The following is a 27,919-nucleotide window of genomic DNA, read 5'->3' on the forward strand; positions in this document are numbered from 1 at the left end:
TAACCATTGCCTGGTTTGCCCTAGCTGAAGTTGTAAAGATTTAGTTATCTGCTTCTAACTTTTTTTTTAATAAACTTTCTTCAATTTTAGTTATGCATCATTGAAAAGGGTTAAATCAAGCATTATAATATAAAAATTTAAAGGATCTAGATTATCCATAAACTACTTTTTTTAATATTTTTCCTTATGGTGCCCGCTTTGGGCCCTCTTCCCCTATATGACTCATTGTCGGTGACGCTGGCCGGAAAAAAGCCTGGCGGTGGATGTCGCGTAGAATTAGGATGGACTAAACAAAACTGACTAAGTTTTTTTCTAGGAAGAAAGTTTGTGATTTGCGGGTGCCAGGTGTCAGAGGGTAAATGTGTTTTTTTTAAAGAACATTTCAACATTCATACCATTTTATTTAGGAATAACACAATGCATAATTAAAACAGTGTCTACATCACTAGTGAAGTTACTACGTCAGTTAAAAGAAATTAAGAAATAGAGCGCTAAATTTGCTCCAAATGGTAGGTATTTATGGAGGCACTACTGGTTGGTGAAAAGTAATCTTTTAGTTGTCCTTCCAAAGTGCTGATTGTTTGCAAGTTAGTTTTGGCCGATTCAACTGCTATGATTCCAGCCGCTATAACACTGTCATCTAAACCTTCCGTTTTTAAGAACTCGTTCAACTAAAAATTACAAATTAATAGTGGCAAAGTACTAAAATTAAGACCGAACCGTATCAATTTCAGCCTGTGTTGTGATCAAATCAGCGACTGTGTAAATCAACGAATTGAGAGTGGACTGAGTTCCAAAGCTGAAATTTATTTCGTTAAGAAAAAAATTACTGCATGGTTTCACTTACTGTGGTTCAAAGTCTTGGTAGTTATTCTTTATAAATTCCAGTGTATCGTCAACACCTTCATTCGCGTTGGTAGAATAGACTGACTGGAAGACAAATTGTGCATCTTGGATTCGGATCGTGTCAGTTAGCGCTAGCTTCAAGCACCTATAATTACGTAATAGCTTTGAGAAAATTGAAAACAAACGACCAACTTACTCTTGTCTGAGAGTGGAGTCGTTGATACATCCTAGAGCTTTGAGTATTGTCAATTGTTCGGTAGCTAGTTTGGTTGAAAGATATTTATTGTATAAAAAATTGTAATCTTCTGTAGGGTTTTCACTGTTTTTCAAACCGGTACAATAGACAACACTTTTCAAGTTTCGACTTGGCCTAAAAATTGGAAACGACTAATGAACTATTTTGACTGTGTCGAAATAATTACATTTTGTCGTCCGTCGTGTAAGTAGTAAATGCCGCTGTAGCGTTGTTAACACAGTTAGTTTCTCCCAGGTTACAAGCCCACGTTAAAGCTAAAACCTGCGTGAGTGTGTAAATTTGATCGGTTGGTTTTTCTGTTGTGAAAGGAACGGAATCTACCAGATTTTGCATCAAGTCCTTAATGTATGTCTAAAAAGAAACAACAATTGTTAGTGTCAATAGTCAGTGCCATACCATTACTTTCATGCTATTCCTTAAACTTTCGTCATTGGTTCTCTTAAACAGGTAACTAAATCCATTGAAAAACGGGGACCAACTGTAATACGAGGTATCTCGTTTCATAAATGACAAAAAGTTCAAAACATCTGCGTATTCTGCCTTGCCAGCTCTGCCCAGATTCAGTTGGTCGTCGACCAGTTGAGATCTACTCATCTCGTCTATGTTGCCGAGGTCATCAGACTTGAGAGCAGTTTCAATTTTCGACAGAAGTGTTTTATCATAGTTTACTCTGTAGTAACCAACTTGTTGGTTGTTTAAGATAATCCAGTTATCTTCATTGTCGAGAAGTATAGTCAAATCTGCATCAGGTGTTAACCACTCTTTTGTAGTTGTTTCTGTAAATCTAGATGGGTCGGCAGATGTGGTGTAGGTAATAGGGACGTACCATTTGTTGTCGTCGGTATCGTCATCAGACAACAAAAATCGTTTCTGAAAGATAGAACTGTACACAATTTTGTGCGTTATCTAGTACTTACTTGAGTAATGGTTATGTTAATTCCGTTTTGCTTAAGCGACAGAAGGGGATATCCTGGTTTATATGTCCAACTGTCCATGACAGTTTTCACAGTGTAGGGTACATCGTCTGGCTGTTCAAAAGAGTCCCAGAGAATTTCGGGAGTAGCCACACTCAAACCACTAGAAAAAACATTGTACATGCGTTTTAATAAAAGCGAGTAAAATATTACTTGTTGTTAAGATATGTAGTAAGTCCTCGCTTAAAGTTGTCGATTCCAATGAAGCTTTGCAACATTTTTAGAACAGTACCACCTTTGTTGTAAGAAATATCATCAAATCGGCTCTGGATTTCATCAGGGTCACTCGTGTTGTAAGACAAAGGTTTTGAGTCCTTGCTAGAATCAGTTACTAATAGAGTGTGAACTTGTTCAAGAACGAATTGTTTTTCCAACTCCCAGTCCTTTTGAATCTGTAAAAATAATGTCTACGTAATATCGAGACAAATATTAGTTGTCTTACTTAAGCAGTAGCGTGATATTCAAAATAAGTAGCGAAACCCTCATTCAGAAAAGCATTGGCCCACCAGTCTAGTGTGACATAATCTCCAAACCACTGATGAGACACTTCATGAGTGACATCAGTGTAAACTTTTTGTTTATCATAGTTTGACGATTGGTCCTCGTCCCACAGAAGATCTGATTCTCTGTAATTGCAACTTATAATACAAGAAAGTCAGATTTAGGTGATTACTTGTAAGTCATCATCCCCCAGTTTTCCATAGCCCCCATTGCAAAATCTGGAATTGCAGCCTGCGTCATTTTCTTATTTCCCAAACTTGCGTATGTAAAATACGTAAAACCTTGCATTGTGTCAAGAGCTGCAGGAGCTGCTTCAAGCGCAACCGCAAATGTTTCTTCTGTTCCCGGTCTTCCACAAACTTCAGTTGGTGTACCATCCGCAGTATTCGCACCTTTTATGCACTTAAATTCTGAGACGATGAATGCGACGAAATAGGTCGACATTTCAGGTGTAGTTTCAAAGGCCACCGTGACAAGACCATTTCTAAAGAAAGAAAATGACAGTCATCTTTTCCACACTATAACGTCAACTTACTCTGCCTCAACTGGGTTTGCTTTGGGCTTGGTGTTGGACATTGCTGTACTAGTGTTTGGATAGGTGATGCTGATGTCGAATGTTGCTTTGAAACTCGGTTCGTCGAAGCATGGAAACGCTCTTCTCGCTCCCGTTTCTTCGAACTGGGTTGTTGCTAAATATTTTGTATTTCCATCGTCGTCTGTGTAATTACTTCTGTAAAATCCATCCATATCTGTATCGCTAAGTTTCCCAGTATAATGTATCTCCAGAACGTAACCGTCTCCGGAAATTATCGTTTGACTGCTTTTCATTGTAACGAAGTCGTTGGTATCCGGTCCCTCTGGTGTCATATCTCCATTAAACCCCGATTTCGTCAAAGTTACCGTACTAAGTGCGAGGTCTTTTGCGTGAATTTGAAAAGAGTCGGTGTCTTTGGCAAAATTCAGCTCTATTTTTACTATTCCATCAAACTTCCCATTGTCTAAATTATCTCTAGTTACTGTTAAATTCAGCTTGTAGTTCGTAGGTCGAACTAAAGATGCGTCGAGTCGATTGTCAGAGGAAGCTCTTGGAATCACTGGATTTTTCAACTGAGTACCAGCATACTTCTTAGGCATAGCTTCGCTGTTGATCAATAGTGCGAAAATACACAGTAGTCGCCACATTTTTTTAAATTGTAGACTAAAGACACATTTCACCACTGAGGTTGATCATCGTGGTGAAGTGATATTTATATTCGTCTTGATACCTTATCGTTCTTTTGTGATTGAATAACCGAAAACGCAGTACTTTCGAGGAAAATTTTTTTTTAAATTGCAGTTTTTGCAGACGACGTCTCTACGAAAGGGTATTTACGATTACATCAGAATTTATTACTAAAGTGGCAAGTGGAGGCAAATTTAATTGACTTTATCAGTTAAAAATTCTTGCCTCTTTTCGACTATGCATGCTAGATAAAGTCATCACACTCATAACTTAAAAAAGATTAAATGGCATTTAAGTGTGTTTTATATGATAAGATATAAAAATGTGCTGAACCAACTTCATGTTTCCAGAAATGTCCAGATTACATCATCCGACAACTAAACCTCACATATCAATGGCGGCATGTCTTGTTTCCTGCTCGGCTCAAAACATTTTGCTGAAAATTTTATAATTTGGACAAAATTTTTTAATAAAACCTGAATGCGCTCGCTGCGCTCGCCTTCTAAAGGCTCTTTCTGTAAAGTTTAGTTTCAGAAATATTCAAGAAAGTGTTTTAGCGAAATTGTTTGGGATCATTTATAATAATAATTTTGTAGATTTTCGGAAACTCACCCTTACAATACGAGCGCAGTGAGCACATTCAGGTGTTCCCATCATTAGTAACCATAACACAGGCCTGCGATGGTTTTCCCCCAACAAAATCAAGTAGTAATTTCGGTAGGTTTTAGATAGTCATGTATAAAAAAAAATTGCAAAAATTTCTATCACGTACAGTTTCTGCAAAAAATATTTTTTTCAGTTTTGTTCTTAGTACTATAAAAATTAACTTCTAGATTTTGTGGTAATAATATGTATAGATAATGGTGTTGATATTTCATTTCGTGTTCAGCTTAGTAATAGTTATTTGTGTCGACTATGCGCTTACTATCCTGAATTTAAACAAAAATTACTAATGTCTTCTCGGAAATGGGTTAATTCTTCAGATAACTTCTGTTATATTTGTAGAAGTTATTTAATAAAAAAAACAACAACAAATAATTTCTGAATTTATCGAACAACTATGTGAAAGTTATTTTAAAGTTAATATAAAAAACCAAGACAAAAAATGGGTGCCTCATAAAATGTGTTCATGCACCTCGCAAATGGTCAAAAGGAAAAAAAAAATCTTTAAGTTTGCTGACACCGATGATTTGGATGGAGCAACAAAATCATACAGACGATTGTTACTTTTGCTGTTCAAATATAAAAAGATATAATATGAAAAATGTAACAGCAATAACATATACTATCGTGAATACAAGAGAAAACGCTTAAATCAGAGCTTTGAAGAAAGGAAAAAAGAACCTTCTTGATTTATTTGTTTTTTTAAGTATTGTTTATAACTAATTTAATTCATTTAATAAATAAACATTCAATTTTATATTCTTCGTATTTTATTTTTTCATAAAAATTGTTTGAAAAACTATGAATATTTAGGCCTACATAAAAATAAATCTCGATGTGCTACAAAAAAACTAGAGTTGTATTTTAATTCGGCATACATAAATACCTAAAAAAAAAACAATATTATTTAAAAGGGAAATTAAAAGTTATATTTCGCAGGCCTGTGTAATTGTTTTCGAGATACACTTTTTGTTGTAATTTAGCCTCTCAGGTACAGCCAGTGAATTATTTTTAATAGCACCTACAATTGCTCGCTGCGCTCGCATTCTAAGTGCTTTCTTTTTGCATTTTAGTCTTATGAAAAATAAATATAAATGACATTAAACCCGACTTAAAGAATCGAATACGGCTCCTAATGCAATGGAAGCAGCGTCAGTTTTTAAAATAAAAGTGTTACTTTCTGCAAAATTTGGATACTGTAAAATTGGTGGTTTTCTTAGAGCATTTTTCAATGTTTCAAAAGAGTTTTGACATTCCACGTTGCAGCTAAATTGCACATTTTTCTTGCTTAATCTGTTTAATGGCGCTGCTATATTAGAAAAATTTTGTAGTTTTTTTTCCTTCTTCGTTCCCTATTTTTTTTTCAAAATAGTCTATTTTCAACAATACGATAGTGTTTCAAACATAATTCACTCCGTAATTCTTGTACAGAAATATGGACTTTGCGCTTAAGCTCCACCCTTCGATCTCACGACGAATAAAAAAAATCATCACAATTGAAATGGGGCGGGTGGGTGGGGCTTATCCATTTCAATAATAAAATACTTATTAAAAATATCAAATGGTGAATTCGAGATTAGAATTATGTTTTAAGTATTATGTTGTTGAAAGTAAACTATAGATTAAGAAAAAGAAGTCAATGATTAAGCCCCACCCACCCACCCCTGTCTCACTTGTGATGAATTTTTCATTTATTGTCACTTCGAAGGACGGAGCTTAATTACAAAATCCACATTTCTTTAGAAAAATTTACCATTTCTAAGATGTTTTAAGTTTCTTGTTGTGAGAGGATGACAATGCATATTAAGAAAAAAAGGTAAAATATAAGCCCCACCCACCCGCCCCTACCTCAGTTGTGATGAATTTTTTCATTCGTCGTCAGCTGGGGGGCGGAGCTTAATTGCAAAATCTCTATTTCTTTACAAGAAATTACCATGTGAAAAGTCACCAGGATTGCCAGATCTGTCATTACGTTTAGTAATTTTTTTCTTTCCTTTTCGATATTTCGTTGTATTTTTGAGAAAATAAGAATATTTATTCCCTATTTTTTCTCAAAATAGTCTATTTTCAACAATAGGATAATGTTTCAAACATATTTCACTCCGTAATTTCTTGTACAGAAATATGGACTTTGCAGTTAAGCTCCACCCCTCGGTCTTACGACAAATAAAAAAAATTATCACAATTGGGATGGGAAGGGTGGGTGGGGCTTATCCATTTCAATAATAAAATACTTAACATATCAAATGGTGAATTCGAGGTAAGAATTATGTTTTAAGTACTCCTATTATGTTGTTGAAAGTAAACTCTATACATTAAGTAAAAGAAGTCAATGTTTAAGCCCCACCCACCCACCCCTGTCTTAATTGTGATATTTTTTTTATTTATTGTCACTTCGAAGGACAGATTTCTTTAGAAAAAATTACCACTTCCAAGATGTTTTAAGTTTCTTGTTGCGAAAAGATGACAATTTTTGACAGAACTTCCCTCGCACTTCGTCAATGGATACATTCTGTGTATTTCGCGTAACGCCAAGGTAGAAAATGTGTACAACTGTGTTGTCTAAATAGACAGAAAGGAAAATTATTTTTTGCACCATGCAACATATAGCTTTTAGGTCAGTAATCTAGCGCTGTTTAGTTTTACTTTTAGAATATGTTTTCCAGAATTGTCATACAACTGTTTGATATTATCAAATTAACAACGCCACTTTTTCTTTTTTTACTGGAATAGCAAAAATCGTCGCCTTTTGGTAACGTTTATGTTAAATTCCAGATATTTATTATTATCTTTTTTTAAATTGATTGCATATTTTGTTTTTTTACGAATTCTTCGTTTAAAACAAGTTTGTTTATAGACAACAGAATTTTTTAGTTAGTACTTAAGAAATACTGATTTTGGCAAATAACGTACCCTTTAAGAAAATAGAGGGCGGGTGGGCGGGGCTACTACTTGCTAAGACAGGACTGAACAATATTAAGATTAGTCACTAGAATGAAGAGGAGGCACATGAGCGGGGCTATTGATTGCTTATCAAAGAGTCCGTAGGAAAAAATTAAACCTGGCTCAGCCCACCCACCCGTTCTTATATTTTCTTTGAAAACATGAAATAATAAAGTAAATAGTGTAACAAAAATTACGGTTAGCCTTTTTTTCCTTTTTTAACAGTCCTCCCTTTCTACTGAAAAAATATATGTAATTATGTTAATGTTAATTATTATATTATAAATAATTGAGTTTTTACTTTACACCATTTTGTGATGACGTTATCAACATTTTTGCAAGGACACGTATATCAACTTGAATTGGTGCAGTGCAATACTAAAAAAAATTGGTCTAAAGAGTTTAGACAGTACTTCCCTCGCTGTCGGAAACTTGACGACTGCATGCCTATTGTGTTTTTTTTCTCATTACATTTTTGTAGTGGGAATTTGAAAAAAAATTGCGATGACGTCATCAACATTTTTGCAAGGACACGTATATCAGTTGGGATAGATGTAGTGTAATACTAAGAATAAAATTATTATATTCTCAAATTTTCGGGTAAATGAATTGGGTCGTTTTGAATATTGATTTGTAATAATCAATAAAATAACGAAACAATTTACTCACGTATACGTATCAGAGGCAACTGAAAATCGTGTATGTATAAACATTCTTAATTTAAGATGACAGGCGTAACAGCATACGTGAGAGTCAAACAGAGAAACTGTAAACAAAACGACCATCGGTTTTATTGCTTCGACTTCCGCTTATTATATAAAACATTGGGTCTTATTTTAATTCTTGACGGTGAAATTCACAATTGGTTGATTAGTGAGCGCATAAAACAAATGCAGGTCTGTAATGTTAAAGTCGATGTAAATAAGCGTGCTACCCTTATGTTTCAACCGAGTTTTTCCTTTAACAAATTTTGTGTCTACCAAATTGGGTTGGTTGGGGTGTAATACTAATAATAAGTGTTGCCTTTAATTTAATCAATAAAATAAATTGACTTCATTAATTTTTTTGAACCACCTCTTAAGAAAATCTAAAAAATATGAATGGAATGATAAATCACAAGTACAGACTCATCATATTTTGTACATTTTAGATACGATTTATTCGGCAAACTTTTGAGCTGACGTCATCAGTTTTTTGTAGAAGATAACCAAATATATTTTGACTAAAAATTTATTATGCTCTTTATAACCTTAAAACATCTGCAAGATTTCAAAGCATTCGGTTTTGTAGTTCCTGATTAAATCAATAAAATAAATTTACGCATTCATTAATTTTTTTGAGTCACCCTGTATATGCAAATCGAAAAAATTTGAATGGAATGATAAATCACAAGAAGAGACTCACCATATTTTGTACATTTTAGATAGGATTTATTCACCAAAATTTTGTGGTGACGTCATAAATTTTTTAGGGGGGACGACCAAATACGATTTGATAAAAATTTACCATGCTTATGATAATTTTAAAATATCTTCAAGATTTCGAAGCATTCGGTTTTGTAGTTCCTGAGTAAATCAGTAAAATATATTTACGCATTCATTAATTTTTTTGAGTTACCCTGTATATGCAAATCCAAAAAATATGAATGGAGTGATAGATTACAAGTACAGACTCATCATATTTTGTACATTTTAGATATGATTTATTCCACAAACTTTTGAGCTGACGTCATCAAGTTTTTGGAGGGGATAAGCAAATATTTTTTGACTAAAGATTTATGATGCTCTTTATAGCCTTAAAACGTCTGCAACATTTCAAAGCATTCTGGTTAGCAGATTAAAAATTAAATTTCAAAATGTTGTTTTATAATTTTGATTTTTTTTCCAAAAATCTGGACGTTTCGGGTGAAAAGTCGATTCAGAGTTGTAAACTACATGTGTAGGACTATGTAATTTTATACAATTGAAAACCCATTTACTATGTACAATTTTGAAGTGACGTCATCGCATTAGTGGTGGGGATGATTAGACAAATTTTGGTTAGCGTTTTACCATCTACATGATATTCTTAATATAAGTACAAAATTTCACAACAATCGGTCGAGTACTTTCGGAGATTATCTGTTTAATAAAAATCCGGGACGGCAGACGGACAGACGGACAGACGGACAGACGGACGGACAGACGGACACACGGACAGACAAACGGAAATGGGAGACCTAATTGTTGTGGCTACCACACAATTGGATACGCGGACGATCTAGTCATTCTGCTAACAGGAAAAAACGCAGATACATTATGTGAGATAATGCAAGCTGCAGTAAAAATAGTCGAGGAATGGTGCAACAGACATACCCTCTCCGTTAATGGAGAAAAGACGAAACTAATCCTGTTCACCAGGAAAAGGAAAATTGGCACACTACAGATGCCAAAAATATTTAACACAACGCTTCAACTTTCGGACGAAGTCAAATACCTGGGAGTTGTATTGGACTGGCGACTGAATTGGAAGAAGCATGTAGATGATAAAGTAGAAAAGGCACGCTCGGCTCTCTGGCAATGTCGTAGGGTGGTGGGAAGGTCGTGGGGTTTAAATCCCAAGATCGCCCTTTGGATCTACACGGCAATAGTCAGACCGATGCTGTGCTATGGAGCTTTAGTTTGGTGGCCCAGAGCCAGACAAAAAACAACAGCCCTGCAACTTGAACACGTTCAGAGAATGGCGTGTCTCAGTGTTACAGGAGCAATGAGGACCACTCCCACAGCGGCTCTGGAGACTCTTCTTTGCTTAGCACCTCTCAACCTTTACATAGAGGAAGCGGCAATGACGACGTCTCTAAGACTTCACTCTCTGGGAGTATGGAACAAGCAAGGCCGCACAACGAAGCACACTCGGATCTTAACGGAGGCGTTCAACAGAATACCCTTGTTGAGGATGGGTTGTGACCGAATGGGCACAAAATTAATATATGAGAAGACATATAGAATATCAATGAGTGATAATTCAGAAGGACGAGCCGACATAGATATCTATGTCGATGGTGCCAAAACAGATAGTGGTTCAGGAGCCGGCATCTACTCCGAACAACTGAACGCACAAATCAGTGTACCTCTCGGCACCCACACGTCTGTCTTACAAACAGAATTGATGGGAATAATGCTGGGAGCTAGAATCATTGCTGAACGTGAAATCGGCAACAAATCAATACGCATACTTACTGACAGCAAGTCTGCACTACTAGCCCTGGACAGCTGTATGGTTCGATCCGGGCTGGTTTGGGAGTGCAGACAAACGCTAAAGTATGTAACGCAGAGGAATAGTGTGGTACTTTGTTGGATCAAAGGACACAGTGGCAACGAAGGAAACGAGAGGGCAGATGAGATGGCGAAGCGAGCCGCGCGTATGCCCTTCTGGGGACCCGAACCGGCAATCACGCCTTCGGTCGCCCTCTCGAACGAACTCGTAAAGCAATATACCCATAGACGCCATGAGCAGATATGGGCGACGTTGAGCAGCTGTCGGCATAGTAGAGCTTGTATGGCGACACCAGACCGTAAGTTGACAAAATTTTATCTCTCACTTTCAAGGGACAAACTGCGTAAACTGGTAGGATTCCTTACGGGACATTACCAGTTTAACAAACATCTACATACGATAGGGGTAGCAACAGACCCAATCTGTCGTGGATGCAATGAAGAAGAGGAAACAGCTGAGCACATTCTTCGTGAGTGTCCAGCCCTAGCCTCCTACAGGGAATCCATACTAGGGGACATCTGGCCTAGTATGGCAAATATCAGGGAGTTTCCACCCTCTGCATTACTCAAGTACATTCAAGCAGTTGGATGGCTTGACGAGTAGAGGAGCGGGAAAACACCCTGATATGGACTTGGGGAAGGTACAATGGGCCCAAAGGCGAGGCCTAAGTGCCGGCTGGCTACGGTCAGCCCCCATAAATTAAGAATCCAGAAGAATCCAGAACCAAATATATTTTGACTAAAAATTTATTATGCTCTTTATAACCTTAAAACATCTGCAAGATTTCAAAGCATTCGGTTTTGTAGTTCCTGATTAAATCAATAAAATAAATTTACGCATTCATTAATTTTTTTGAGTCACCCTGTATATGCAAATCGAAAAAATTTGAATGGAATGATAAATCACAAGAAGAGACTCACCATATTTTGTACATTTTAGATAGGATTTATTCACCAAAATTTTGTGGTGACGTCATAAATTTTTTAGGGGGGACGACCAAATACGATTTGATAAAAATTTACCATGCTTATGATAATTTTAAAATATCTTCAAGATTTCGAAGCATTCGGTTTTGTAGTTCCTGAGTAAATCAGTAAAATATATTTACGCATTCATTAATTTTTTTGAGTTACCCTGTATATGCAAATCCAAAAAATATGAATGGAGTGATAGATTACAAGTACAGACTCATCATATTTTGTACATTTTAGATATGATTTATTCCACAAACTTTTGAGCTGACGTCATCAAGTTTTTGGAGGGGATAAGCAAATATTTTTTGACTAAAGATTTATGATGCTCTTTATAGCCTTAAAACGTCTGCAACATTTCAAAGCATTCTGGTTAGCAGATTAAAAATTAAATTTCAAAATGTTGTTTTATAATTTTGATTTTTTTTCCAAAAATCTGGACGTTTCGGGTGAAAAGTCGATTCAGAGTTGTAAACTACATGTGTAGGACTATGTAATTTTATACAATTGAAAACCCATTTACTATGTACAATTTTGAAGTGACGTCATCGCATTAGTGGTGGGGATGATTAGACAAATTTTGGTTAGCGTTTTACCATCTACATGATATTCTTAATATAAGTACAAAATTTCACAACAATCGGTCGAGTACTTTCGGAGATTATCTGTTTAATAAAAATCCGGGACGGCAGACGGACAGACGGACAGACGGACAGACGGACGGACAGACGGACACACGGACAGACAAACGGAAATGGGAGACCTATTTCTTCTTCTAGGGGTCATGAAAGATCGAGAAAACGTAAAAGTAGAGAGTCGGCCGACGGACTCGATTACAATACTTCCTTTGCTTACGCTCGGGAAGTAAAAATTAACTTGCTTAAATATTGTTTAATAATTTAGATTTTTTTCCAAACATCTGAACGTTTTGGGTAAAAACTACAAGACATGTTATTTTATGCAATTTAAAACCCATTTAGTGTGTACAATTTTGAAGTGACGTCATTACATTATTGGTCGGAATGATTAGACAAATTTTGGTTAGCATTTTATCGTCTACATGATATTCCTAATTTAAATACAAAATTTGACAATAATCGGTTCAGTACTTTCGAAGAATATCTGTCTAATAAAAATCGAGACGGCAGACAGACGGACAGACAGACAGACAGACGGAAGCGGGAGACCTATTTCTTCGTACTCTAGGGGTCATGCAAGGTCGAGAAAAAGAAAAATTGGATAAGATTGAACATTTTTTTAATAACGCGTTAATTTGAAACTGACCCTTTTGTCATTAGAACTAGTATATACACTTCTCTAATTTTTTAACATAAGAATAGTAGTTCCTGCGTATTGAGATTTTGATTGGAATCACCGCTAACTTAAAAAAAAACGTTTTAATACTTATACTACTTTATTTAGGAATTACAAAATAAATAACTGAGGTATCTACAATACTATTGAAGTAACTACGTCAGTTAATAGAAATTAAAAAATAGGTATACGACTCCGATGAGTGCTAAATTTACCAAGTGGTAGGTATTAATCGAAGCACCACTGGTTGGGGAAAAGTAATCTTTAAGTTTTCCTTCCAAAGTGCTGATTGTTTTCAAGTTTGTTGTAGCTGATTTAACTGCTTCGTTACCAACTGCTACAACACTTTCATCTAAACCTTCCGTTTTTAAGAACCCGCTCAACTAAAAATTACAGATTAATAGTGGGAACGAACTTAACTAAAACCCACCGTATCAATTTGAGTCTGTTTTGTAATAAAGTCAGCGACTTTGGTTATCAAAGAACTGAGAGTGGATTGAGTTCCAAAGCTGAAATTTGTTTGGTTAAAAAAGAAATTTTACTGCATAATTTCACCTACTGTGTTTCAAAATCTTTGTAGTTATTCTTTATAAACTCCAGCGTATCATCAACGCCTTTGTCCTCGTTATTAGCGTACACAGATTGGAACACATATCGCACATCTTGGATTCGGATTTTATCAGATAGTGCTAGCTTCAAATACCTGCAATTTCGCATTAGCTTTGAGGAATTGAAAACAAAGACCAACTTACTCTTGTCTGAGAGTGGAATCGTTGATACATCCTAGAGCTTTGAGTATTGTCAATTGTTCGGTAGCTAGTTTGGTTGAGACATATTTATTGTACAAAAACTTGTAATCTTCTGTAGGGTTTTTGCTGTTTTTCAAACCGGTACAATAGATAACACTTTTCAAGTTACGACTTGGTCTAAAAATTATAACGGTTAATGAATGATTTTGACTGTTTCGAAATAGTTACATGTTGTTGTCCGTCGTGTAACTAGTAAATGCCGCTGTAGCGTTGTTAACACAGTTAGCTTCTCCCAGATTACAAGCCCACGTTAAAGCTAAAACCTGTTTGAGTGTGTAAATTTGGTCTGTTGGTTTTTCTGTTGTGAAAGGAACAGAATCTAGCAGATTTTCCATCAACTCTTTAACGTAAGCCTAAAAAGACACAAAGATAATTATTGGTGGAAATAGTCAGTACCGTACTATTACTTTCAGTAGGTTTCTTATATTGTCGGCATTTGTTCTCTTCAACAGGTAACTAAATCCGTTGAAAACCGAAGACCAACTGTAATAGGAAGTATCCCTTTTCATAAATGACAAAAACTTCAAAACATCTGTGTATTCTGCCTTGCCTGCTCTGGCAAAATTTAGTTGGTCGTCGACCAGTTGAGATCTACTGATCTCGTCTATTTTATCGAGGTTATCAGAGTCTAGAACAGTTTGAATTTTTGACAGAAGTGTCTTGTCGTAGTTAACTCTATAGTAGCCAACTTGTTGGTTGTTCAAGATAATCCAGTCGTCTTCCTTGTCGAGAGTTATGGTTACATCTGCAGTTGGCGTTAACCACTTTTTTGTAGTTGTTTCTGTAAATTTAGATGGGTCCGTAGATGTGGTGTAAGTAATGGGGACGTACCATTTGGTGTCGTCGGTATCGTCATCAGACAACAAAAATCGTTTCTGGAGGTTAGATCTGTAGATAATTTTTTTGCCTTATCTTGTACTTACTTGACTAATGGTTAAGTCAGCTCCGTTTTGCGTAAGCGACAGTAAGGGATATCCTGGTTTATATGTCCAATTTTCCATAACCTTTTTCACAGTCTCTGGCACATCCTCTGGTTTAAACTCTATGAAGGAGTCCCACAAGCTTTCTGGGGTAGCCATATTCACACCGCTAGAAAAAATATATTTTTGTGTGCGTTTTAATAAAATGGAGAAAAATGTTACTTGTTGTTAAGATATGTAGAAAGTCCTTGCTTAAAGTTTTCGATTCCAAGAAAGCTTTGCAACATTTTTATAACACTACCACCTTTATTGTAGGAAATATCACCAAATCTTTCCTTGATCTCCTCAGGATCAGTCGTCTCGTAGGACAAAGGTTTTGAGTCACCACTAGAATCAGTTACTAGTACAGGCTGAACTTCTGCAATAACGAATTGTTTCGCCAACTCCCAGTCTGTTTGAATCTGTAAAAATATTGTTTACGCAAAGTGGAAACAGTCATTGGTTGTCTTACTTCAGCAGCAGCGTGATATTCAAAATAAGTAGCGAAACCTTCATTCAGAAAAGCATTAGACCACCAATTTAGGGTGACATAATCTCCAAACCACTGATGCGACACCTCGTGAGTTATATCACCATAAATAATTTGTTTGTCATAGTTTGACGATTGGTTTTCGTCCCATAGAAGATCCGATTCTCTGCAATTGTAGCTTGTAAAACATGAAAGTTAGTATTAGGTGAGTACCTGTAAGTAATCATTCCCCAATTTTCCATAGCACCGATTGCAAAATCTGGAATTGCGGCTTGCGTCATTTTCTTATTTCCCAAACTTGCGTATCCAAAACGCGTAAAACCTTGCATTGTGTCAAGAGCTGCAGGAGCTGCTTCAAGCGCAACCGAAAATGTTCCCTCTGTTCCCGGTCTCCCACAAACTTCAGTTGGTGTACCATCCGCAGCATTCTTACCACTTACGCACTTAAATTCTGAGACGATGAATGCGATCAAATAGGTCGACATTTTAGGTGTAGTTTCAAAGGTCACTTTGACAAGACCATTTCTGAAGAAAGAAAATAACCGTCATCTTCTCCAAACTATAACGTCGACTTACCCTACGTCACTTGGGTCTGCTTTTGGCTGGGTATTGGATAATGCTATACTTGTGCTTGGATAGGTGATGGTGATGTCGAATGTTGCTTTAAAACTCGGTTCGTCGAAGCATGGAAACGCTCTTCTCGCCCCCATCTCTTCGAACTGAGTTGTTGCTAAATATTTCGTCTTTCCATCGTCGTCTGTGTACCTACTTCTGTAAAATCCATCCATATCTGTATCACTAAGTTTCCCCGTATACTGTATCTCCAAAATGTAACTATCTCCAGATGTTATTTTTTGATTGCTTTTTATTGTAACAATATCGTCAGTGTCCGGTCCCTCTGTCGTGATCACTCCACTGAACCCCGATTTCGTCAAAGTTACCGTACTAAATGTGAGGTCTTTAGCGTGAATTTGAAAAGAGTCGGTGTCTTTGCCAACAGTCAGCGTCATTTGCACGTTTCCACTAAACTCCGCTTTATTTTCTAAATCATCTTTAGTTACTGTCAAATCTAACGCATAGTGCGTAGGTTGGACTAAATTTGCGTCGAGCCGATTTGCAGAAGCTCTTGGAGTCACTGGTTTTTTCAACTGAATGCCAGAATATTTCTTAGGCATCGCGTCGCTGCTGATCACTAGCGCGAGAACACACAGTAGTCGCCACATTTTTTTTTAATTGTAGACCACCTGCACCCTTCACCACTTTGGTTGATCATCGGGATAAACTGATATTTATACTTTCTTTTTATCTTATCGTTCTTTTGTGATTCATTCGGTTTTGTTTGATGAACTGCGGTAAGTCTTTTATCAAATGTCAATGTAGAGTTTTCTAGGACAACATAACACATGTTTTCAATTTGTAGTTTTGTTATCGTTGACTATGACTGGAATTTTTTGTGGACGCAGTCTCTACGAAACTATTGTGATTGTAGATTAATGGGTGGTGTAATAATATTCGGAGAATTACGATAATCGTCAGGATTAATGAGTAATGTGGAAAGTGCAAGCTGATGCTGCTTAACTTAATTCGATTTAATCAAAGTTATCAGATCAAAATTTTGTTTGAGCTATGCCTATCAGATTTAAAACTGCGTTGATTGATGGGTTTGACATGTAATCATAGCAGCTAATCTAGTGTAATTTTTTAATACCAAAATGGAAACAAAAATCCTTTTAAGACCATTGTTTATTTCAAAGAAAATTACTCATTTGTGTAACATTTGTAGGTATATCCTGTTTTATTGTAATAATAATAAGTAGGCAAATCGATTTTAACTATTTCGTAAATTTGCATACAATTTTTTACAACTTTCTTTTAATTTTTTACTGAACTACCACTGTGTTAGGAGTTTGTCTAGATGAAATACTTCGATGGTTAGTTATGTCCACGTAGAACAAGTACATCTTGTTCATTTACAAAATTTTGTTCCAACATTAATAATCCATAAAATGTATACGTTGTGCTCCAATAATTTTGTGACAATTTTAGTACTTTTTGAGAATGAAGTACTTAGCTTTATCTTGTTTGTTAATGAAAATTACTTATGTTCTTGATAAAGGCTTAATTTTTCCTCTGCGATCCCTTGTCGTACGACAAATTGTGTAGCGATGAATTGTAAGTGCCATCGGATGTCGTTTCGACCAGTAGTTGTTGTTGACACTGCGGTAATTGTTTGCAATCAATTGTCACGCGACGAATTGTCCACGATGAATTGAGGTGATGCCTGATGTAATACACTTGTATTATCCGTTCACGATCTTTATATAGTAGGGCCATGAAAATCTAGTGAGTTTGTTGGTATTCGGTGCAGAAAAATAAACATTCCCTGACCTTTTTTGTTAGGTCCTGTTTTATTAAATTAAAGGTTAAAAAATATACCAGAAATATAAACATTGTTGCCGATACTTTCAGTTTTCAGTAGCAATGACCAAGTTAACGGTATCCATTTCTTAGAAAACATAAAACTTTACGCTACTTAAAACAGTTATTCGGCTTTTTGTAAGTGTTTATTTCATATGTAAGGAACAAACATTAAAATTTCACTTAAACATTGTTTTCATATGAATGGGGGTTCAACATACGACTATTGTCGCATGCCACATTTAGAATCTCATCTTTAATTCTCAATCATCAGTTCGTTCTGCTCGCCCACTCTTTTTAGAAATGGAAATTTCGACCTATGTGAACAGCCTATTTCCATATCTTCCAAATTCTTTTTTCACTTTTATAAGATTACTAAAAGGGTTGGTAAAAGACAACAACCTTGCTCTAGTGCTTTGATGGGTTTAGCTCTTCTGAAACATTTTTTCGGCCTTAAATTGAATGATTTATCAATATAGCTATTACTAATGCTTACGTAAGTGCTCTTTATTTGCTTTTACTAAGTACTTCCAAACGCTTATTAAGAAGAACGTTACTATACACCTTCTTCAGGTCCATGAAGAGGTAGTTTTTCACCCTCCGACAAGCTACAGTTCACTCTATTTTCATTATTTCGCTATGAAAATGTGTATCATCACCGTTGTGTACAATGATAACGGTATAGTTGAAATTTTGAAAGTTTGATTGGAAGCGCCACTTAAGTAGGTACCTAGGAAAACAACGTTTGTTTAATATTAATATTTGAAAATTAATCGTGAGAACGAACAATTTGACAAATATCCATCCGTATCAATTTGAGTCTGTTCTGTAATCAAATCAGCGACTGTGGATATCAAAGAAGTGAGAGTGGACTCAGTTTGATTAGTCAACAATGAATTTTTACTTCATAATTTCACCTACCGTTTTTCAAAGTCTTGGTAGTTGCTGTTTATAAATTCCAATGTATCGTGAACCCTTTACTATTTTTAGTTATTACCAAATCCAACACACAGTTCGTAGGTACGACTAACTCTGGGTCGAGCCGATTGCCAATCGTGTCTTTTGGACTAACTGCTTTTTTCAACTGAATCCCAGCGTATTTCTTAGTCATAGCTTCGGTGCTGCTTTTTTTTTAAATCGAAGACCACCTATACTCTTCACCATTGTGATTCTTATAGTTCTTTATGGTTTAAATGCTCTTCTGTTTGACGTGCCTTAAGTCTTTTATCAAAGTAAAAAAATCCCCAAGAGATTTTCTTAAATTCGTTCAAAGTCGATACCAAATTTCCATTTTGGATAAAATGATCTCAGAGAATTACGATTGTTGTCAGAACTTATACGTGAAGTGGAAAGTGGAAGCTGATGCTGCTTAACACGGTCCAGTTTAACTTTCTTTGTCAGTTCAAAGTTTTTTTTTTTTGAACTAGGCATGTCAGATATTTTCATCACACTCAAAACTTGGATCGACTAGTGAAGCTGGCTATGTTATCACACCGGTTAATCCAGCGTAGATTGTTTAATATCAATACGGAAAAGCATCCTTTTAAATCACAATATTTATTGAAAAAGGATTAGTACTTTGTTTGACTTTTGCATTTCTCGTTTGTATTGTCTTATCATGAAATTATTTTTTTTGTATTTTTATTGATTGATTGGTTAATTAAGAAAGTATTGTTTGAAATACAATTTTTCTTTAATACTACAAGCATATAGTGAAATATAATACTAATAAACAACCAATTATTATTCTAATTAACAATAAAATTAACAATAGTAAATGTGATAAGGAAACAGAAAGTATAAAGACGGGTACATAAAAAAATCTTACTTAAATGTAGCAATTTATTTTTTATCTTAGCAGAAGTGAAATTATCATAAAATATTTATATCAATTGTGAGCTGTGATACAATCAATTAATCTATGGCACTTAATGTGAGGACTGATAAAGTTATGGAACGTTTGAGAGCAACTATTGCTACGATAAAATTAAGTTCATTAAGTAAGGATGGACATAAAACTTTGCCTTGTATAAGTTTTTGAATGAAGTTTCAACTGACAGTGACGCGGAGGGTAGCATTCATAGAATTTAAAGTAAACAAATTTAGAAAATCTACGTAAAACAGATTCCGTCTCCAAATTACCCAACAATATTCTAGTTTAGACCTTACAAGGGTATTAAATAAAAGTTTAATGCATGCGATATCATTAAATTTTGATGTATTTCTAATTATTATAAGTCCTAGAGTCCTAAATGCACTATTTACAATATGTTGAATATGCGAGCTGAAAGACAAAGTTGATTTGATTCACATCGTTGTAATAGTATGCGTGTAAAGGACATTACATAATTTATTATTACTACACCATATAACCCTTTTTTCAATGCTAGTCTGTAACTCTAAACAGTGGTTATAAGATTTTACTATTTTTACCAGTTTTAAATCATCTGTACCTATATAACAAACAGAATCAATATAGCTTACCACATCATTAAAATATATATTAAAAAGAAGAGGGACTAAGTTAGAACCTTGAGCTACTCCACTGGTTACATCGAAATAATCAGATTGAAAAAAATAATTCATTTGAACCCACTGTATCTTTTAACCACGTTTCTGTTCATCATCCGATGAGCACACATTAATATAAAATCTGTTATTTTCGAATTCAATTCTCTCACATTTTGGTAAAAAAAAATAAGTGTAGATGTGAATTTTCTTGATTATAAGTATTTATAGCCTGTTGGATATTTAATTGTTTTTTTTCTCACTATTCTAGGACTACCATTGATGTATCTTATTTTGATGTCCTGCTCACCATTTCCAACTCGTATCTTAAATTCCTTCCTAACAGTATACGCCTGATTTTCTGCTTCTTCGTTATGTGACGGCTAATATATACATTATTTTGAGGTTTATAATTGGCAACAATAATAAATTATTAGGATATTTTTCGTTCTGAATGATAATTTTGATTAAAAAAGTTTGTTGGATTTTTTGGAAATTCCACTGAATGTATTTTGTTTGTTACATTATTATTACATAAAAGAGTGAAATTGGTCATATTCTAACTGAGGTGCAAATTTTGCAGTACATATGATTTATTGATATGTGTTTTTATATAAAGGATTATTGTAATTTGCGAGTGTTCAGTGACAGAGGTCAAATGTGTGTTTTTTAGCACAATAATTGTGGTTTTAACATTTATACTACTTTATTTAGGAATCACAAAATAAATAATTTTAGTCGTATCTACAATACTTTTGAAGTTACTATGTCAGTTAAAAGAAATTGAAAAACAGGTATACGACCCCAATGAGAGCAAGATTTACCAAGTGGTAGGTATTTATCGAGGCACCACTGGTTGGGCCAAAGTAATCTTTAAGTTTTCCTTCCAAAGTGCTGATTTCGTTCAAGTTTGTTGTAGCCGATGCTACTGCTGTCTTAACAGCCTCTTTAATACTGGCATTTAACTCATCCGTTTTTAAGAACTCGTTCAACTAAAAATTACAGATTAATAGTGGGAACGAACTAAACTAAAACTCAACCGTATCAATTTGTTCCTGATTTGTAATCCAATCACCAACTTCGGATATCAAAGTAGTGAGAGTGGACTGAGTTCCAAAGCTGAAATTTGTTTAGTGTAAAATAAATTTTGACTGTATAGTTCCACCTACTGTTTTTCGAAGTCTTGATAGTTGTTTTGTATAAAGTGCAACATATCATTAACACCTTCCTTCTCGTTATTACAATACACAGATTTGAACACAAAATCCACATTTTGGATTCGCACTTTGTCAGTCAGTGCTACTTTCAAGTACCTGTAATTGCGTATTAGTTTTGAGAAAATTGAAAAGAAACGACCAACTTACTCTTGTCTGATAGTGGAATTGTTGACACATCCTAGAGCTTCGAGTATTGTCACTTGTTCGGTAGCTAGATCGGTTGAGAGATATTTATTATAAAGAAAATCGTAATCGTTTGTAGAGTTTTTGCTGTTTTTCAAACCGGTACAATAGACAATACTTTTCAAGTTTCGACTCGGTCTAAAAAGTGCAAACGTTTATGAACTATTTTGACTGTTAATTATAATAATTACATTTTATCGTCCGTCGTGTAGCTAGTAAATGCTGCAGTAGCATTGTTAACACAGTTTTCTTCCCCCAGGTTACAAGCCCACTTTAAAGCTAAAACCTGTTTGAGCGTGTAAATTTGGTCGGTTGGTTTTTCCGTTGTGAAAGGAACGGAAACTAGCAAACTTTCCATCAAGTCCTTAACGTATTTCTAAAAAGACACAAGAATGATTATTGGTGGGAATAGTCAGTACCATAATATTACTTTTAACGGAGTCCTTATTTTATCGTCATTGGTTCTCTTTAACAGATAACTGAATCCTTCGAAAGCAGAATACCAAGTATAATATGAATTATCATTTTTCATAAATTCCAAAAATTTCAAAACATCTGCGTATTCTGCCTTGCCTGCTCTGACAAAATTTAGTTGGTCATCGACCAGTTGAGATCGACTGATTTCGTCTATTTTGCCTTGGCCATCAGAGTTTAGAGCATCTTTAATTTTTGCCAGAAGTGTCTTGTCGTAGTTAACTCTGTAGTAGCCAACTTGTTGGTTGTTCAAGATAATCCAGTTATCCTTCTTGTCGAGAACTATGGTCACATTTGTATCTGGTGTTAACCACTGTTTTGTAGTTGTTTCTGTAAATTTAGATGGGTCCGCAGATGTGGTGTAGGTAATGGGGACGTACCATTTGGTGTAGTCGCTATCGTCATCAGACAACAAAAATCGTTGCTGAAAGTTAGAATTGTTGATAATTTTTTACTTTACCTTATGTACTTACTTGAGTAACGGTTATGTTAGCTTCGTTTTGTGTAAGCGAGAGTAGGGGATATCCTGCTTTTTTTGTCCAGTTGTCCATGACTACCGTCAATTTGTCGGGCACATCCTTTGGTTTAAAGTCTTCGAAAGAGCTCCACAGTTCATCAGGGGTGGCCACATTTTGAGCGCTAGAAAAAATCTATTTTTGTATGCGTGTTGCTACAAGGGAGTGAAAGTTTACTGGTCGGTGAGGTATTTATTAAGTCCTTTCTTAAAATTCTTGAGCCCAAGAAAGCTTTGCAACATTTTTAAGACTGCACTACCTTTGCTGTAAGAAACATCATTATATCTGCTCTCGATTTCACCAAGATCACTCGTGTTGTAAGACAAGGCTTCTGAATCCTTACGAGAATCAGTTACCAGTATGGTTTGAACTTGTTCAAGAACGAATTGTTTCTCCAATTGCCAGTCTTTGTGAACCTGTAAAACATTGTTTATGCAATGTTGACACCACGGGTGGTTGCCTCACTTGAGCAGCAGAGTGATATTCAAAGTAAGTAGCGAAACCCTCTTTTAGGAAAAGATCGGACCACGAATCTATAGTGACGTAATCTCCAAACCACTGATGGGCCAGTTCATGAGCGACTGCGGTATAGACAACTTCTTGATAATAGTTTGACGACTGGTCTTTGTCCCATATAAGATCCGTTTCTCTGTAATTACAACTTTTAGAGGAAGAAAGTTAGATTTCGGCGAGGACCTGTAAGTCGCCAATCCCCAGTTTTCCATAGCACCGGTTGCAAAGTCTGGAATAGCAGCTTGCGTCATTTTTTTATTCCCCAAAGCTCCGTATGCAATATTCGTGAAAGTCTTCATCGTGTTAAGAGCTTCGATACCTGCTTTAAGAGCATTCGACAATGTTTCCTTTGTTCCCGGTCTTCCGCAAACTGATGTTGGTGTTCCATCGTCAGCCTTCTTTATGTCTGTGCACTCAAATTCTGAGACGATGAATGCGATCAAATAGGTCGACATTTTAGGTGTAGTTTTAAAGGCCACTGTGACAAGACCATTTCTAAAGAAACAAAATAACAGTCATCTTTTCCAAACTATAACGTCGACTTACTCTGCGTCAGATCGTGTTTTTTTTGGCTCGGTATTGGATAATGCCGTACTTGTGTCTGGATAGGTGATGGTGATGTCGAATGTTGCTTTAAAACTTGGTTCGTCGAAGCATGGAAACGCTCTTCTCGCTCCCGTCTGTTCGAACTGAGTGGTTGCTAAATATTTTGTATTTCCATCGGCATCTTTGTAGCTACTTCTGTAAAATCCATCCATATCTGTATCGCTGAGCACTCCGGTGTAATCTATTTTCAAAATGTAATTATCTCCTTTTGTTATGTTTTTACTGCCTGTAATTGTAACAAAATCGTTGGCGTCCGCGTCCTCTGCCGTCACAGTTCCCGCATAATTATTTCCTGTCAAAGTTACGGTACTAATGTTGAGGGCTTTTGCATGAATTACAAAAGAGTCGGTGTCTTTGAGAACATTCAGCGTTATTGTTACGGCTCCACTAAACTCTCCTTTGTCTAAATTATCTTTAGTCACTTTCAACTCCAGTGCATAGTTCCTAGGTTTGACTAAAGTTTTGCTGAGCCGATTGTCAGTGGAAGCTCTTGGACTCACTGGTTTTTGCAACGGAATCCCAGCATATTTCTTTGGCCTAGCCTCGCTGCTGATCACTAGCGCGAGAATACACAATAGTCGCCACATGTTTTTTTAAATTAGAGCCAATTCACTACTGAGATTGAACATCGATGTGAAGTGATATTTATACTCTTCTTGTTATCTTAGCCTTCCTTTGATATTGAATTGTTGTGTGTTTGACGTATCACTTTAAAACTCAATATTTTTGCTGAAACGCTGAAACATTTTGTCCAATTTCTACGAATTGTGTTTTTCGATACACGTGTGGTACAACACAACTAAAGATTGTCCACGAAAAAAATTGGCCATTCAAAGAAAATTATAAAATATTTATTTATGAAACTTTCAACTTAACGTTATAACGTAAGGATAATCTTAAGATAAAATCTATAACATATTGTAACTAATTTGATTCAAACTAGTTCATAACAAAAATCTTGATCTTTGTTTCCTATACTTGTGCATACTTTAAATGAAGGTTATTTGATAATTTGCTGCATTTTTTTCAAAACCAGTAATGCTCTTAACTCTATCTTTTGTTTTTCTTAGTTCCTGCTTTACATAAGACCAATATTTTTCAATGGGTCTTAACTTGGGTCAGTTAGGTGGATTACTGCTTTTGACAACAAAAGAGATTCCCTCGCTCCACAACTCGCTTTGCTTAGTGTGCTGTGGCTAGATCGGGCCAGAAAAGTGTGGGAACATGATGATCTTTTAGAAGTGGCAATAGCCTTTTTTTCAAGCATTCCTCCAAATAAATTTCTTTTGGCCACATCTTTCACAGAGTCATTGGGATTTCGCATGAAGGACCTTAACACATTTTTTTCTATGATTTTACATGCAGCACTAGATTTTCTGCCTAAACCTGGTTTGCGACTAATAGTTAAGCGTTGAGTGAAGTTATTCAAAACATTTGCCACCGTCGACTTTGAAATTTCCAAGGATTTTGCAATCTGTTCTAAAAGACATTTCTGGGTTCTCATTCCTCTTCCACAGAATTTTTTGACGAAGCAAATAATGTTTCGAATCCATTTTCTCAAACAAAAATAATACACAATAGTGGTTATGGTTTTAGAAACTGTCAATAACAAGGTGTCATTTAAGCAAATCCTACTATGTTTTTTCGTGGACAGTCTGTATGAGGAGAATTCATGAATGACGGGAAAAATGGCAGTGGATGTTGCTTAACGTGGTCTAATTATTTCTATCATATGGAAATTTTAGAAGTGGCTTCTTAAAACATACATTGTTTCTTATAATTCACTCGTCAAATGTAAAAATTTCAAGTGCAATTCCCGTTTTAAAATGTTCTTTTTTTATCACTAGTGAAAAAACGTGGCATTTATCACATCCCTTCAGTTGACTAAAGCAAAGGGTAGAACTTTCTTTATTACTAATACTAAGATTAAAATTTTTAAATGTAGCACCACTTATGTAAGATGATACGGCACAGGATGGTCCAGGTTCATTATAATGATGTTTCCGTATAAATATTTTTAAAGCTCCAAGTGTTTCATAGATATTTTCGTTTTATTTTCATAAACATAACTTTCAGAGAGACTAGTGTATTTCTGTCCACCATATATTTTCAGTGTTAATAAGTCTGAATCAGCGTTTGCCAATAACGATGCGAACGTTCTTTGGAAACTGTGACCTGTATACTGCAATTTACTTTACAGTTTCGGGCCCTTTTTTCGTATTTAATTCTTTTAACAGTTTGTAAAGACGAAATTAAATTATGACGAAATACTTAATACTCAGAATCATGGTTAGTTATAAAAGTAAGGAGTAGTACTAGCAAAATCAGTCTTACAAGTACTATCCCGCCCACCCGACTTCTATTTTTCTTAAGGAGTATATCATTTGCCAAGATCAGTTGTACTGTAGGAAGTATTAGCCCCGCCCACCCGTCCTTTATTTTCTTAGAGAGCTAGCACCTTCTAAGATATCGCCAAATGACCTACTCTCTAAGAAAATGAAGGGTAGAGGGTATATAATTTGACAAAATCAGTTTTACCTTGGCAAGTATTGAAACCCCGCCCACCCACCCTTTATTTTCTTCGAAGGTATGCCTTTTGGCAATATCACTTTTCAACCATTTTCGAAAATTAGCTAGACATTTTCTTGTAGATTTCGACATCCAGAAGTCATTTTAGGCTTCGTTTCTACGAAAATTTCTATCGGTTTTCCAAAATCGTCAATTGAAATGTAGCAATTTTTACAGTTCCAGTAGAAAATAGCATAACAAAAAATTTACAGTTAGCGCTTTTTTTATTTTTTTCACATCCGAGATTCTATTAGTTTCCACTCCCACTCCATAAAAGAACATAATTAGCCCCGCCCACCAACCCGGCCTTCATTTCAGTGATTAATTTTATCCGGTTTGAATGAAATGAATGATCTTATAATAAAATAGAAATAAAATTAGTCTTTAGAATGAGAAAATTGGGGGTGGGCGGGGCTAGTACTTGCTAAGTTAAACTGATTTTGACAAATGACATACTTTCCAAGAAAATAGAGGGCGGGTGGGCGGGGCTAGTACTTGATAAGATAAGACTGTTTTTGGCAAATGACACATCTTCCAAGAAGGTAGAGGGCGGGTGGGCGGGGCTAGCATTTTAGAAGATATGACTGATTTTGGCAGTTTTAACATTTTTGATCATTTTTCAACCATTTTCGAAAACTAGCTAGACATTTTCTTGTAGCTTTCGACATCTAGAAGTCATTTTAGGTTTCGTTTATTCGAAAATTTCTACCGTAGAAATAAAATTAGTCTTTGGAATGAGAAGATTGGGGGTGGGCGGGGCTAGTACCTGGTAAGATAAAACTGTTTTTGGCAAATGACATATCCTCCAAGGAAATAGAGGGCTGCTGGGCGGGGTTAGCACTATAAGATATGACTGATTTTGACACGTTTGACATTTTTGACCATTTTTCAACCATTTTCATTGATAAAATTCTTCATTTCATACCTTCCTAAACTTAAAAATTTCGTATGTTATAATGGATATATATCTGACTTTTATGTGGCGACTTCCGGGATCCCTCAGGGCGCAATATTAGGACCTCTATTGTTTGAATTGTATGTCAATAATGTTATAAAAATATCTCGTAGAATTTCAGATATGAATGACTGCTTTTTATTGCAAGAAGATATACATAATTTTTATAATTGGTGTGGACGCAATAATTGCTTACTGCTGAATACAGATAAGGGCGATGTTGTATCATATGGTCGCTTTGTGAAAGTGGTCAATTATGAATACGCAATAAGATGCTCAAAGATCTAGGTGTCCTCTACGACTCGCAGTTTACTTTTAACAGCCTTGTAGATTATCTGGTTGCAATGACCACTAGAATGTTAGGTTTCATCCTAAGAAACTGTCAAGGCTTCTGCGAGTTTAATTTATATATTTATTTATATTTGGTTGGTTGTCTTTTAAGTGGAATTCTGTTCTCTTAGACAATAAATACATTATTATTTAGAGTACTTAGATTCCGTTACCGAATCGTAGGATTTCAGGTCGTTGTGACATCGTTGTTAAAACAAATAAAAAAATTCGGAAAACGAGTAAAATTATAAATTTAAATCTTAATCTTTGACGATTTGTAGTATGGTGTATTGATATGTCAATTGTTCAAAACTTTTTGTAAAATATATGCTCACGCAAAAATCTTCTAAAGGCTAAGTAAGACTGACTAAGCTGCAAGTTTTACCTTTTTTCTAGAAAGGATTATTGTAATTTGCGAGTGTCCAGTGT

The 27,919-nt window shown here is 35.4% G+C and overlaps 3 protein-coding genes and 1 pseudogene across 3 annotated transcripts in view; all 4 read right to left on the reverse strand.

Moving 5' to 3' along the window:
* The window catches only part of LOC135127199 (aminopeptidase N-like), a 36,266-nt gene extending 12,008 nt beyond the window's left edge, over window positions 1-24,258 (reverse strand). The window contains exons 1-2 of the mRNA XM_064053582.1: window positions 23,578-24,258; window positions 23,215-23,526 (exon numbers count right to left, since the gene is read on the reverse strand). Of these exons, the coding sequence (XP_063909652.1) occupies window positions 23,215-23,526; window positions 23,578-24,224 (959 nt within the window). The 5' untranslated portion in view covers window positions 24,225-24,258. The remainder of the gene's footprint in view (window positions 1-23,214; window positions 23,527-23,577) is intronic.
* On the reverse strand, window positions 492-3,759 carry LOC135126787 (aminopeptidase N-like; annotated as a pseudogene).
* On the reverse strand, window positions 13,027-16,474 carry LOC135127198 (aminopeptidase N-like). Its single transcript, XM_064053581.1, has 11 exons — window positions 15,780-16,474; window positions 15,417-15,728; window positions 15,186-15,369; window positions 14,897-15,135; window positions 14,678-14,843; window positions 14,162-14,629; window positions 13,923-14,107; window positions 13,698-13,871; window positions 13,505-13,648; window positions 13,376-13,454; window positions 13,027-13,328 (listed from the first exon to the last, which is right to left on the reverse strand). The coding sequence occupies exons 1-11, from the start codon at window positions 16,424-16,426 to the stop codon at window positions 13,110-13,112; spliced, it is 2,817 nt and encodes a 938-aa protein (XP_063909651.1). The 5' UTR covers window positions 16,427-16,474; the 3' UTR covers window positions 13,027-13,109.
* LOC135126791 (membrane alanyl aminopeptidase-like) lies at window positions 19,879-23,152 on the reverse strand. Its single transcript, XM_064052931.1, has 12 exons — window positions 23,135-23,152; window positions 22,984-23,076; window positions 22,696-22,934; window positions 22,477-22,642; window positions 21,960-22,427; window positions 21,721-21,905; window positions 21,494-21,667; window positions 21,299-21,442; window positions 21,170-21,248; window positions 20,954-21,121; window positions 20,393-20,512; window positions 19,879-19,905 (listed from the first exon to the last, which is right to left on the reverse strand). The coding sequence occupies exons 1-12, from the start codon at window positions 23,150-23,152 to the stop codon at window positions 19,879-19,881; spliced, it is 1,881 nt and encodes a 626-aa protein (XP_063909001.1).
* Window positions 24,259-27,919: the final 3,661 nt, after the last annotated feature.

Source organism: Zophobas morio, unplaced genomic scaffold (assembly GCF_036711695.1).
Source record: "Zophobas morio isolate AGI-343-1 ecotype UQ-CSIRO unplaced genomic scaffold, CSIRO_AGI_Zmor_V1 ptg000011l, whole genome shotgun sequence".
Lineage (NCBI taxonomy): Eukaryota > Metazoa > Arthropoda > Insecta > Coleoptera > Tenebrionidae > Zophobas > Zophobas morio.